Source organism: Sorex araneus, chromosome 4 (genome assembly GCF_027595985.1).
Source record: "Sorex araneus isolate mSorAra2 chromosome 4, mSorAra2.pri, whole genome shotgun sequence".
NCBI classification, from domain to species: Eukaryota; Metazoa; Chordata; class Mammalia; order Eulipotyphla; family Soricidae; genus Sorex; species Sorex araneus.
The window spans coordinates 189,720,965-189,734,282 of record NC_073305.1 but is presented as its reverse complement, the minus strand read 5'-3'; the positions used below and the strand labels follow the sequence as shown (position 1 = coordinate 189,734,282).

The window sequence follows — 13,318 nt, the reverse complement described above, 5'->3', positions numbered from 1 at the left end:
GACGCCCCGAGACGGTGCTAATTTGAGTGATGAAACCTGGGGCTTAGTTCTAAGCTTGACTTTACCACTAATTACCCGTACAGCCTTGAACAGATCAGGGGATTATAAAATAAAAGTGTGAAGGTAGATGTGCGACTCAGTGGACAGTCCACAGTGTTGTCCTGTGCTCAGGGAGCTGCTGAGGAATGGGGTCTCGGTTATCCCCAGGAGCGGGAGGTTCTGGAACATGCCAGGGGGGCGGCCTGCTGCGGGGGACGGCCTCCCCCCACGCGGAAAGGTGTCAGACGTGCGTGCGGACCCCTGCACTGAGACTCCAGCACACGGCAGCTGCACTTAGAGTTAAAGCAGTAGATGTTTCATATCGACACGTAAGTTCTCATTCAGAATAGTCATCGCATAGTCGGGCTTCTAAAGGATGCCAAGTGACACAACACCGGCTGCGTTATCTCTGCACGGTCTTCGTGAGTAGGACTCTCCTAGACAGCGCAAGATGGAATGAAGGCAAACGGCATCTTAATATTAACTCAGTTTCCTTGCACTCCTTTGGGTGAATTTGCGAACCCAAGCAGCCTTCAAGCCCCAGAACCCATTTCACTTTCTGGTAGGTGGGGATTTTTGGACGGCTTGAATACCCCTGGGCCTGTGTGGGCCGGTGAGAATCACTGTCATTCACATTTAGTTTCATGCTGGTCTGCAGTGCTCCTGCTCTTGTGACCTGAGCCCAGTGGCGCTCGGTTCCCGGAAGGTGCCGGGTAAAGCATCGTGCCATCCGCCTTGGCACGGAGCTCACGGTTAGCTGAGTCAGGACGCGGGACCCGCCTCAGAGGCCGAGGGCTTCCACAGGGAGTCCGGGGCCCGGCCTGCCTCGGCCTTCCTCGAGCAGGGGACTCTGCGGGTCCGAGGCACGACCGTGTGTGTTGCCCCTGTCGTGCAGGGGACTCGGCAGGTCTGAGGCACGACCGTGTGTGTTGCCCCCTGTCATGCAGGGGACTCGGCAGGTCTGAGGCACGACCGTGTGTGTTGCCCCCTGTCGTGCAGGGGACTCTGCGGGTCCGAGGCACGACCGTGTGTGTTGCCCCTGTCGTGCAGGATGAGCGGTTCCCGAGAGGCACGGGACTGGAGTCAGGGACTCGCATCCAGTCGGTTCTCTGCCTGCCCATCGTGACGGCCATCGGGGACCTGATCGGGATCCTGGAGCTGTACCGGCACTGGGGCAAGGAGGCCTTCTGCCTCAGCCACCAGGAGGTGAGCGCGCACGCACGCCGCGGGGCCGGGCCGCAGGCCACCCCGAGTTTGACCTGGCCGCTGCTAGGTGCAAACACTCGCTGTCTAGAGAGGAAACGGAGGACAGGAGGAAGGCTTCCTTCCTTCCTTCCTTCCTTCCTTCCTTCCTTCCTTCCTTCCTTCCTTCCTTCCTTCCTTCCTTTCTTTCTTTCTTTCTCTCTCTTTCTCTCTTTCTTTCTTTCTTTCTTTCTCTTTCTCTCTCTTCTTTCTTTCTTTCTTTCTTTCTTTCTTTCTTTCTTTCTTTCTTTCTTTCTTTCTTTCTTTCTTTCTTTCTTTCTTTCTTTCTTTCTTTCTCTCTTTCTCTTTCTTTCTCTCTTTCTTCTTCTTTCTTTCTTTCTTTCTTCTTTCTCTTTCTTCTTTCTTTCTTTCTTTCTTTCTTTCTTTCTTTCTTTCTTTCTTTCTTTCTTTCTTTCTTTCTTCTCTCTCTCTCTCTCTCTCTCTTCTTTCTTTCTTTCTTTCTTTCTTTCTTTCTTTCTTTCTTTCTTTCTTTCTTTCTTTCTTTCTCTCTCTCTCTCTTTCTTTCTTTCTTTCTTTCTTTCTTTCTTTCTTTCTTTCTTTCTTTCTCTTCTTTCTCTTCTCTCTCTCTCTTTCTTTCTTCCTTCCTTCCTTCCTTCCTTCCTTCCTTCCTTCCTTCCTTCCTTCCTTCCTTCCTTCCTTCCTTCCTTCCTTCCTTCCTTCCTTCCTTCCTTCCTTCCTTCCTTCCTTTCTTCTTTTTACAAAGCTTTCCTGTTTGAGCTTCAGTCACACAATGACCAAACACCCATCCCCCCACCAGTGCACATTCTCCATCTCCAATGTCCCCAGTATCTCCCCCTACTCCCCGCCACCCCAACCCTCTCCCTGCCTCGATGGCAACAATCTCCCCCATACTCTCTCTCTCTACTTTGGGGCATTATGGTTTGCAATACAGATACTGAGAGGCTCTCACATTTGATCCTTTATCTGCTTTCAGCACACATCTCCCATCCCGAACAATCCCTCCAGCCATCACTGACTGACTTAATGATCCCTTCTCTCTCCCATCTCCCTTCTACCCCAGCTCACGAGACAGGCTGCTAGCCATGGAGAATAATCCTGGCCCTTGTGTCTACTGTCCTTGGGTGTCAGTCTCATATTATGTTAATTTATATCCCACAAATGAGTGCAGTCCTACTATGTCTGTCCCTCTCTTTCTGACTCATTTCCCTTAGCATGATACTCTCCATGGCCATCCACTTATAAGCAATTTTTATGACTTCATCTCTCCTAACAGCTGCATAGTATTCCATTGTGTAGATGTACCAAAGTTTCTTTAACCAGTCACCTGTTCTCGGGCTCTCGGGTTGTTTCCAGTTTCTGGCTATTGTGAACAGTGTTGCAATGAACATACAGGTTCAGATGTCATTTCTACTGTTTTTTTTCCATCTCTGGGGTATATTCCCAGAAATGGTATTGCTGGGTCAAATGGGAGCTCAATTTCTAATTTTTTGAGAAGAGTTCATATTGTTTTCCAAAAGGGCTGAACCAGTCGGCATTCCCACCAGCAATGAAGGAGAGTCCCCTTCTCCCGACATCCACACTAGCACTGGTTGCTTTTGTTCTTTTGGATGTGAGGCACCTTTTCTTTTTAGTGGGAATTCACGTCAGTGGTAAAAGCTGACATGCAGCAAATCAAATAGGATGACTGGACAAATCCACCTTATGTGTCTAAAAATGTTTCCAACAAAGATAGAGTAGGTGGGGCTGGAGCGATAGCACAGCGGGGAGGACATTTGCCTTGCATGCAGCTGACCTGGGTTCGATTCCCAGAATCCCATATGGTCCCCTGAGCACCGCCAGGAGTAATTCCTGAGAGCAGAGCCAGGAGTAACCCCTGTGTATCGCCAGGTGTGACCCAAAAAGGAAAAAGGAAAAATAAGATAGAGTAGGTAAAGGAACAAACAGGATAACTTCTCAGTATGGTGTTGCAAACCATAATGCCCAAAAATGAGAGGGATGGGGGGTGGGGGGAGAGATAGAGAGATAGAGAGAGAGAAAGAGAAAGAGAGAAAGAGAGAGAAAGAGAGAGAAAGAGAGAGAGAAAGAGAGAGAAATAGAGAGAGACAGAGAGAGAAAGAGAGAAAAGAAAGAAAGAGTGAGGGGGAGAGAGAGAGAGAGAGAGAGAGAGAGAGAGAGAGAGAGAGAGAGAGAGAGAGAAGGGAAGAGCCTGCCGTAGGCCGTGGGGCGTTGGCAGGAGGGAGATGTGCCGGGGGAGGCCCGTGCCGGCACCCAGTGGGCCCCGCTCATGGCGCCCTGCCCGAGCCCAGCCCTCTGGGTGGGCCCCTAAGGGGACCCTGGGCGCCAGGACTCCCTCACTGGGACGGCCTGACCTGCCCCGGCCCTGCTGGACATGGCACCCGCGCTCCTTCCGCATGGGCTGTGCAGTGCTCCCCTCCCCAGCAGAGCCGCAGATGTGCCCCTCTCCTGGATGGGCCCCAAGGCCTCTCGGACACAGACAGACACGCCCCTGAGCACCAGAGACCGAGTCCCCCTGAGCACCATAGGGTTGTGAGCTGCTCTCTCCACTTTTCTCTTTGTTATGCAGCCTAGCTGGGAGCTCACCCCCCGCCCCCCTGCTCTCCCTGGGAGCTCGCCCCACCGCCCCACTGCTCACCCTGGGAGCTCGCCCCCTGCCCCCCTGCTCCCCCTGGGAGCTCACCCCCCGCCCCCTGCTCTTTCTGAGAGCTCACCCCCGCCCCCCTGCTCACCCTGGGAGCTCACCCCCTGCCCCCCTGCTCACCCTGGGAGCTCACCCCCTGCCCCCCTGCTCTCCCTGGGAGCTCACCCCCTACCCCCGTGCTCACCCTGGCAGCTCACCCCCTGCCCCCCTGCTCACCCTGGGAGCTCACCCCCTGCCCCCCTGCTCTCCCTGGGAGCTCACCCCCTACCCCCCTGCTCACCCTGGGAGCTCACCCCCCGCCCCCCCTGCTCACCCTGGGAGCTCACCCTCTGCCCCCTGCTTACCCTGGGAGTTCACCCCTTGCCCCCTGCTTACCCTGGGAGCTCACCCCCGCCCCCCTGCTCACCCTGGGAGCTCGGCCCCCCTGCCCTCCCCAGGAGCTCGCCCCCCCCACCGCCCTCCCCCTGCTCTCTTCCTGCCGTGTACTAAGAGGCTCCTGGTTCCCCTGTGCTCGGCTCAGGGCTGGGGCCTGGGAGGGACCCAGGGAGTGTTTGTGAATGAAGAAGCCGTGAGAGAACCGCCTGGTTCGTTCTCTGGGAACCTGTCAGCGCTGTTTGGGGACTAGTCCGACATTTCAGAGTGGCCCCTCGGCCCTTCCTAGTGATACTTGGGTCAAGCGGACGAGGCCAAAGAGTGCGAAAGTCACCGAACTGTTGCTCTCCCACAAGAATGTATCCTCCAGTTTATCCAAAATTAAACGGCAGCAGAGAACGTCGGACCCGGGGACGGAGACCCGGCCGTGTAGCGAGCACTGTGCAGAGCTGGCCCTGGCGTGGCAGAGCCTCCCCTCTCACCGCTGCTTCTCCCTCCGCAGGTCGCCACGGCAAACCTGGCCTGGGCCTCGGTGGCCATCCATCAGGTGCAGGTGCGTCTCCGGGTGCTGTCTGGGGCAGGTGCTGCTGCCCGGGGGGCTGGGTGCTGTCGGACAGACTGAGCTCTCACCGCCGAAACCCTTAGCTGACAGGCTGGTACTCTGTCACAAACATCTGGCGGCTATTTTGATACACTTATTTAAGTGAATCATTTCTTCAGTGAATGGCTCGTGCCCTGTCACTGTCCTTGTGTTCCTCGGGAAGCCCGGAAACAGTCTCCGACTAGCAGAGGTGACAGTTTTATGACTTGACTTTCCAAGTGAAAATATCCCCTGCACTGACTACAACTCTGAGCCTGACTTTAAGACCCCCTTAAACTTTAACTTTAAGGCTCTCTTGAAAATGTGGCCTCGCTGAGACCTCCTGACCTGATCTGTCTTCCTGGGAGCTGAGCGGCAGGAGGTTACGTTCCTCTGCTCAGCATTTCGGTTTTTGTTGTTTTTTTCCCCAAATTCCATTTTTAGCAGACTTGGATTGATAAGGAACTATAGACAGACAGACAGACAGACAGACAGGTGTGAGGCTGGCCGAAGGGGCGGTGACTGCTGTTGGCTGGGACAGTACCAGGCCTGAGGCTGTTTGCCCTGGGCGAGATGAGGGCCCCCCCCCCCCCCCCCCGGCCACTGCAGCTGCTGCCTGCCTGCCTGTCTGTCTGTCTGTCTGTCTGCCACTCAGTCTGTGCAGAGAGGAGCAGCTGCAGTGCTGCTCTACGCCTCAGTTATCATCAGCCTCAGCTCTGTCGTGGGATACAGAACCTAGTGATCGCAGTTACTTTGTAACTAAATGATGTGGCCACGCATCTTGAGGCGGAGAAGGTCGGGAATGCTCTGATATTTTAATTACTGCCTGCGGAGGAAGCTCCAGAATCAATAGCCGTTCTCTCGTGTGGCAGGTGTGCAGAGGCCTTGCCAAGCAGACCGAACTGAACGACTTCCTGCTCGACGTGTCAAAGTAAGTGTTTCTTTTTGGGGATGTGGTTGCTTGTATCGATCGCGGCTTCCAGATAAATGCGGGTTGAGCTCTCCCAGTGACGGCCTGCTCTCTCGGGCCCGTGATGGACGGCCAGTCTTCACCGTGTGGGACCATCGCGCTCGCTGGGGTCGGAGTTACCGTCTCCCCCGTGACTCTGCAGAGAGGGATTGAAGACATCGTGTCACGGCCTTCTAAATCCAGGCGCGAGAGAGGGACAGCGGGAGGGGAACCAGGGACAGCATCTAGTCATTGCCGCTTTGTGTTGGTTTCTCGTGCTGGGACCTAGTCTGCCTCTCTGATCCATCCACGAATCATCCCAATACAGAATTTGCCCCAGAAGGTGTGACTTGGGGTCCTGTGGAGTGGCAGATTTGCTGACATACTGGGCCCCTCACTCCCGCGGCCACGGGCAGTCAGACACTCTGTGCTGTGCCGTCCTGGTGGTGCTTATGCCTCATCAGCGGGCCCGTCGTCTGCCAGGAAGCAGTCTGAGCAGGGCAGACTGAGGAGTCAGGGTCCCGCATGGGCTGTGGTCCGTGGGTGCTGGTCCTGTGGGAGACAAAGAAGGCTTCCCAAGGCCACCGAAACCCCCATCGGACACACATCGTCTATTTCCCTCGGCCAGGCTGCTAACTTTACCATTTTTTGGTGGGTGGGCACCGTGTGGTGCTCAGGGCTCTGCACCCAGGGGTCCCTCTGGGCTTGCTTGGGGGACCGTCTGGGATGCCGGGGAATGAACCAGAGTCATCTGTTGGCAAGGTACATGCCCTTCCTGCTGGGCTACTTCTGGCCCCAACTTGACCATCTCTGGGGCACTAAAGTCCTCAGTTTCCAGGGTAATTAAATGTATCCAGAGGTTTAATGAAATAGTTTATCATTTAGATAAGAGACATTCTATGCCAGTCTAATTTATCTGAGCACTTTGCTGAATTCACAAGCACCTAAACTGGAAAGTCTGCCCGTCTAGCCACAGTGAGTGCCTTTACACGGCCTTTGCCCTGCCTTTGGTTCGAAGATTCTGGTGTTGGTTCATCTCTCACTGTTGACATTTGGGGAACGGGGAACAGAGGAGACAAAGAAGGCAGGTGATGTAGATGCATCATCAACCGCAAAGCATTCGCTGCTGCTTGTAACAATGAACATACACTTGACTTGGGAGGCGACTACTTCCTTGCCATGGCTTAAATTCTGGTTTTTCTTCTCAGAGAGTTAAGCTGCTTTCTCAGTACAGTCAAATGGCAGTTTGACCTACTCTTTTTAAGTATGTAAATTAAATTTATCATATTGGAGTATTTTACTTTCTGGTCAAGGTTATTAATGAAAGTAAGATGGTGAATGTGAATTCTTCCCTTCAGAGTTTCAGCTGAATGCAAACTCTTCACATTCATACTTACCAATAAAATACCTTTTTGTGTATCATGGAATTAAAATCCCTATGCTAAATATAATTGAAAAGTTTGTCTCTTTTAAATAATGACACTCTGGGCATTATGTCGAGCGAGGCCAGTCAGAAAGAAAGGGAGAGGTGCAGAATGGTCTCTGTCATCCGGGGGGCTTAAGGTCACACGGCAGGAGGGCGGCAAAGGGCCGAGTGTTGGAATTATGTGCGTGAGAAACCCTCCTTAACAGTATTGTGTGTCACAGACGCTCAATGCAGTCATGTCTCAGGGCTCGAGAGTTAGTTCCTTGGAGGCTGCTGCCTCGCACTCGGCCCGCTGGGTTCCTGTCCCCAACACGGTTCCGTGAGCACCCTCAGTAGTAATCCCTGAGCACAGAACAAGGAATGAGCTCTGAGCACCACCGTGTGTGACCCAAAACTAAAACATACAACGATTTTATGTTTTTGTTACTACTGTTAACAGGAGGGACAAATATTAACCAGTATCAAACAATATGTTTCTTGGTGTTTTGATTTAAATGTACATAAGACTGGGGAATGTGTTCAATGCATAGCATACTCTGTGTCCTAACAGTATCAGTCATCTTAAATCACATGCGTTGTGTTCTTTTTCTTTCCAGAACATATTTTGATAACATAGTCGCAATAGATTCTCTACTTGAACACATAATGGTAGGTTGCTGCTTTTTTTTTTTAAAATCCATTTTGTTTAACCTTCGTGTGCATGTCCCAATAATGCGTCAGATGTAAGAGCTGCTTCTAAGAGGATGGAACTGCGATGCTCAGTCTGGGGCGGCGTCTCGAATCATTCATTCACCACTAGTGTTGGTTCTGGAGAGCTGTTGAGGAGCGTTTGGGGAGAGTGCCTCTGAGTCTCTTCCTTAGTAAGTGGAGCTGTGCTCGAGAGACCCTGGGTTCCCTTCCTTCTGTCCACAATGAGGACCCCCGCTGACTCTCTCGGGTCTCGAGTCATCCCACTTCACTTTGGCCTTGACTCTCCCCTGGAAGCTGAGCCAGGCCCTGGGCCACGGCCAGAGCAAGTGGACTTTTAGACTCATGTCCCATTCGGCGGCTCCCATGGGGAAGGTGAAAGGCCGCAGTGGCGGTAGTACCATCTGTGCCCCGCTGCCTGTTTTGACAAATATTCCTCCTCTTTCCTGTCCCCTTCCCAATCCTTCCCAGAATATAGTAACTCAGTGCATGTAGTGAGGGGTCAGTCACCTTCTGGCCGTGGTGGGGCCTGGCCTGCTTCTCCTTGGTACCATGGAGGAGGTTATGGAGCGGGATGTGCCCGGTCTCTTGTTTTTGTTGTGGGTGGAGAGTTTAGCACGTTCTTTGGGTCCTGAGTTATACGGATGGCTTCATTTAACGGGGAAAGAATAGTAGATTGCATGGTGAAAAATAACTGCGCTTTATAAAATTTAAGGAATTTATAGTACGGTGAGAGGTGCAGAGGAGCCGTGACTGGAGAGACAGAGGGGTCAGGGCGCTTGCCGTGCGTGTGGTCAGTGGTTCCATCCCCAGCTCCCCTTATGGGTCCCTGAGCCCTGCCAGGAATGATTCCTGAGCACAGAGCCAGGAGTAATCTCTGAGCACAGCAGGGTGTGACCCCAAACACCAACCTACCAAGGAGAATATAAACTTCATGTATATTAAATAGCTGCCGCAGGGACCAGAGTGGTAGGAGCACTAAGGTGTTTGCCTTGCACGCGGCCAGCCAGGCTCGATCTCACGATGCCCACAGAGCCCCTGAGCCTCCGGGAGTGATCCCTTAGCACAGAGGGAGAGCAAGCCCTGAGCACTGCCAGGGTGGCCCCCAAACTGATAATAGTAATAATCACTGTATCACTGTCATCCCGTTCATCGATTTACTCAAGCGGGCACCAGTAACGTCTCTATTACACTCACCCTGAGATTTTAGCAGCCTCTCCTTACTCGTCTTTCCCAACGATTGGAAGCTCTTTCAGGGTCAGGAGAATGAGACCTATTGTTACGGTATTTGGCATATCGAATACACCATGGGGAGCTTGCCAGGCTCTGCCGTGTGGGTGGGATACTCTCAGTAGCTTGCCAGGCTCTCCTAGAAGGGCGGAGGAATTGAACCCGGCTTGGTTGCATGCAAGGCAAACGCCCCACCCACTGTTCTATTGCTCCAGTCCCACATGTTCCTACCTACTAGTTCAAAAGCCTTTTGTGTCCCATTGGCCATTTGTTTATCTTCTTTGCTGAAATATTTGTTGAGATGTGTGGGTTTTCTTGCCCATTTCATTTGTATTTATTCGCTGTATCACTGTATCACTGTCACCCCGTTGTTCGTCAGTTTACTCAAGCGGGCACCAGTAATGTCTCTGTTACACTCAGCCCTGAGATTTTAGCAGCCTCTCCTTACTAGTCTTTCCCAACGATTGGGGGCTCTTTCAGGGTCAAGGGAATGAGACCTATTGTTATTATTTTTTGCATATCGAATACGCCACTGGTAGCTTGTATTTATTACTAACTTTTAAGATTTTTTCTTACAGTCTAAAGACATCTCCTAGTCTAGATACAATAAGATTTGACAAATATTTTTTTTCCATATGTAGGTCACATAAACCTTCTTGACAGGTTATTTTTTATTTCATGGGGTCTTTGGCAGTACAAGCCAAATTCTAAGAAAGTCCAGTATACTTTCTTTTTTTTTTTATTGCTCATGCATTTGATGCCATTTCTAAGACTTCCATGCCAATTAGAAGATCATGGAAATTCACTACAGTATTTTCTTCTATAAGTTTGACAGCTTTGGTTTTCAGTAGTTTTTTTTTTTTTTTTTACGTTTGTTGAGTTGATTTTTGTGTAAAGAAGCGGGTCCCTCTTTATTCCTGAGCCTATTTCTACTGCGTCCTTTAATGTCAAAAATCAGTTGAGCATTATTTCTAGACTCTCAATTCTATTTCTTCTACCTCTGGTTTATCATCACGGCAGTACCATACTTTACTGTCTTTGCTGGTATTTTGTAGAAAGTTTTGAAATTAGGAGGTGCAAATCTTCCAAATCTGTTCTTTCTTTACCATATTTTTGGTTGTTTGGGATCGTTTGCAATTCCATTGGGTTTTAAAAATTGGTTTGTCAATTTCTACAGAGAATTTGAGTGAAATTCTAACAGGGATCATGTTAAATCTGTAAATCAATATGGAGGATATTGACATCTAAATACTATCAAGTCTTTTAATACATCAATATGAAGTATTTTCAAGTTTTTATAATTTTAAGATAATTAAAATTCACATTTGGTAAAACTGAGTGTTGTAATGATGTCATAAATGCATTTTAAAATTGGATTTGAGATTTTTTAATTTATAGAAGAAAATGTTGGTTTACTCTGATTTTCAACCCTGTAACTTTGATGAACCGGTTCTGTTTTCTCTATGTGCAGGGTCATGGCATGTGTGTCAGAGGTGGTTTTATTTTCTCAGGCCCACTCTGAGGCATTATTCTTTTGTACTTTGCTAATTTCCCGGTGAGAGCCGTCAGTGCAGTACGGAAGAGATAGCCGGTGTGGGCACCCTCGTCTGTCCCTTACTGTCAGCAGAAGCACCGGCTTGGCCACTGTGTCTGAAGTCAGCTATGGGTTTCTATCGCTGCCCTTAGTGAGTCTTCAAGGTAGTATTTACCTGTGACTCGTCTTCTCCTGAGCTGTCAGGGCCCAGGTTCCTCTTGCTCAGATTTTGCGGTGGCTGTTTTTCTTGGGGAATTTATTCTTTATTCTTCCTTTCTGAGGAATAATTTCCTATCTGCCCCCTGGTGGGGTGGGGTCGCCACCCGCCTCGCTGACTGAATGTTCATGAGGAAACCGTCCCCAGCCTGCTGGGGTGACGGCCTGTATCAGCGGGAAAGAAATACGTGCTAAAGAAAGCTGGTGAGCAGAGACCAGGAGCAGTGACGTTAGCACGCAGTTTCCCGTCCCCGGGTGGAAGGACTCACTTCCCGCCGGGCGTGGCCTGTGGGTGCAAGAGCCGGCCCGCCGTGTATCAGCCTTCTGAGGGCAGAGAAGAGGGTCACATCTCTGGGCCTCAGTTTTCCTTTGATGTAAACTACAGATACAGAATTTCCTTGTCCAGCATTGCTGTTGTGAGACGATAACGAATAATTAGACAGCAGGAGAAGGCGTGTGCGTGTGGGCTGTCCTCATCATCGGACGGTGCCACGAACAAATCACAGCCCCGTGCCACCGAGCGCGGGGCCAGCGGGTGTCAGGCTGCAGGTGACAGGGAGAGGCTCTGCAGGCTTGGGCCAGGGACCGGTGGCAGAGGGCCTGCAGGGAGCAGGGCCAGGAGCCGCTGGCCAGGCAGGGGGGCCCGTGCTGGCCAGTACCCGTCCTTCTGCACCCGGCATCAGTGTCTGACTGGTTCCGCGCGCAGGAGGCCCGGGGGCCTGGCTGGCCCCTGCTGGGATCCCTCCCGGGCTCACCCCGTTTCCCCTCCTGCTTTCAGATATATGCAAAAAACCTGGTGAATGCCGACCGCTGCGCGCTCTTCCAGGTGGACCACAAGAACAAGGAGCTGTACTCGGACCTGTTCGACATCGGGGAGGAGAAGGAGGGGAAGCCCATCTTCAAGAAGACCAAAGAGATCAGGTACAGCCGGCAGCGCAGCCCGTGAGCTGTGATCGCAAGGCCCAGGGCCCCGCCCCGCTCCTCCGCCCGCCCGCCCCAGGTGCGCTGACGGCCCGTGTCACACTGTGATATCGTTCCCGCCAGGACCCGCCTCCCGAAGGTAGCGCTTCTGGGAATGACAGTGCAGAGCCAGCGAGCCACGCGCGCCTCGGGAGCGTTAGCGGCACTCCTGGGATGCCGTCTTCCGGAGGCGGTCCTTGTGGAAATCATGAGGAAAAGCTGGCTAGTGCTCCCAGGTAGGTACAGGTGCGCCCCGCCTGGGGTGTGCCGAGCCCAGTGCCAGGGCAGCCAGCACCTGTCAGCCCAGGGCCCCAGTGCAGCGAGAGGCCGGGGCCCCGCCCCCGCGCAGCCCCCAGGACCCCCTTCCCGACAGACACTGCCGGGGCGTGTCCCACCTGGGCACGGGCCCTGCAGAGGAACAGGGAGCACGGCCGCTGGCCGCCTGCCGTGGGGTGCCAGGGCAGGGAGAAGGCACCCTGCACGCCCTGGGCACGTAGCTGGCTCGTGGTCAGGGCGCAGCGAGTAGGAGTGGGCCTGGCCCTTCAGGGGCCTCTCCAGGGCCAGGAGAGAGAGGACTGAGCTTGCGGCTGGGCTGGGGCCCCCAGGCCCAACAGAGAGGACGGGGCGCCCAGCCCACCCCGCAGTTGATGCTGTGCCCCTGGAGGCGGGTGTGCGAGGTCGGGAGGCGCATCTGACCCTCCCTTCGGGCCTCGGGCCGGGCCTGGCGTCCCCACGCTCGGAGCCGCCAGGGTCTCTGGGAAGAGCTGGGCACGGGGCGGAGCCTTGCTGGGCACAGGGCGGAGCCTTGCTGGGCACAGGGCGGAGCCTCGTTTCAGCAGCGGCGATTTCTCATGCCGTCCAAAATGTGTCGTTATGAAATGATCTTGCCTGTGGGCCGTGTGGGTTGCAGATCTCTTTCTTCCTCGGCTGAGTTTTGAACCGGGGGCACTTATGATGAAAGTGTGCTGTTGAAAACTTTATAACTGAGACTTTCTTAAAATAAAGTTCTGACCTTAGGTATTAAAATATAAGTATAATTGGATAATGCATGTAATGTTGACCTTCTAAAATCAGAGGGATGAAAGCATTGCAAGTCGTAAATTGTTATTTTCTACAGTTGTGTTTTGCACATGCTGAGAACAGTAAATGCCTGTAAAGTAACTTAGGGCTTAACCTGCACGGTTGAGCACATGTGTGGTAGAATGTCCTCATCCACACCTGCTTTCCTGCTTTTATTGTCACTAAGAGTTTGGGAATGTTGGCACATTCCTGAACCCACTGGGTGTCAGATTGCCACAGTGGTAAATAATTTTTAAAAATTTACGTTGGAGTATCTTGTAAATCATAAAGCATTCTGAAAATATGAAAGCGTCCGATTGGTCATTGCGGTAAAGTGCTGGTCACTCTCTTCATTTCAGCGGGATCCTGTGTAACTCCATGAA

General features: G+C 52.2%; 1 protein-coding gene across 3 annotated transcripts in view; it reads left to right on the top strand.

Annotated features, from left to right (window-relative positions):
* PDE10A (phosphodiesterase 10A) overlaps window positions 1-13,318 on the top strand; it is a 370,412-nt gene that overhangs the window by 305,635 nt on the left and 51,459 nt on the right. For all 3 annotated transcript variants that reach the window (XM_055137220.1, XM_055137218.1, XM_055137219.1), the window contains 5 exons: window positions 1,090-1,245; window positions 4,797-4,847; window positions 5,747-5,805; window positions 7,846-7,897; window positions 11,695-11,837. In XM_055137220.1, the coding sequence (XP_054993195.1) occupies window positions 1,090-1,245; window positions 4,797-4,847; window positions 5,747-5,805; window positions 7,846-7,897; window positions 11,695-11,837 (461 nt within the window). The remainder of the gene's footprint in view (window positions 1-1,089; window positions 1,246-4,796; window positions 4,848-5,746; window positions 5,806-7,845; window positions 7,898-11,694; window positions 11,838-13,318) is intronic.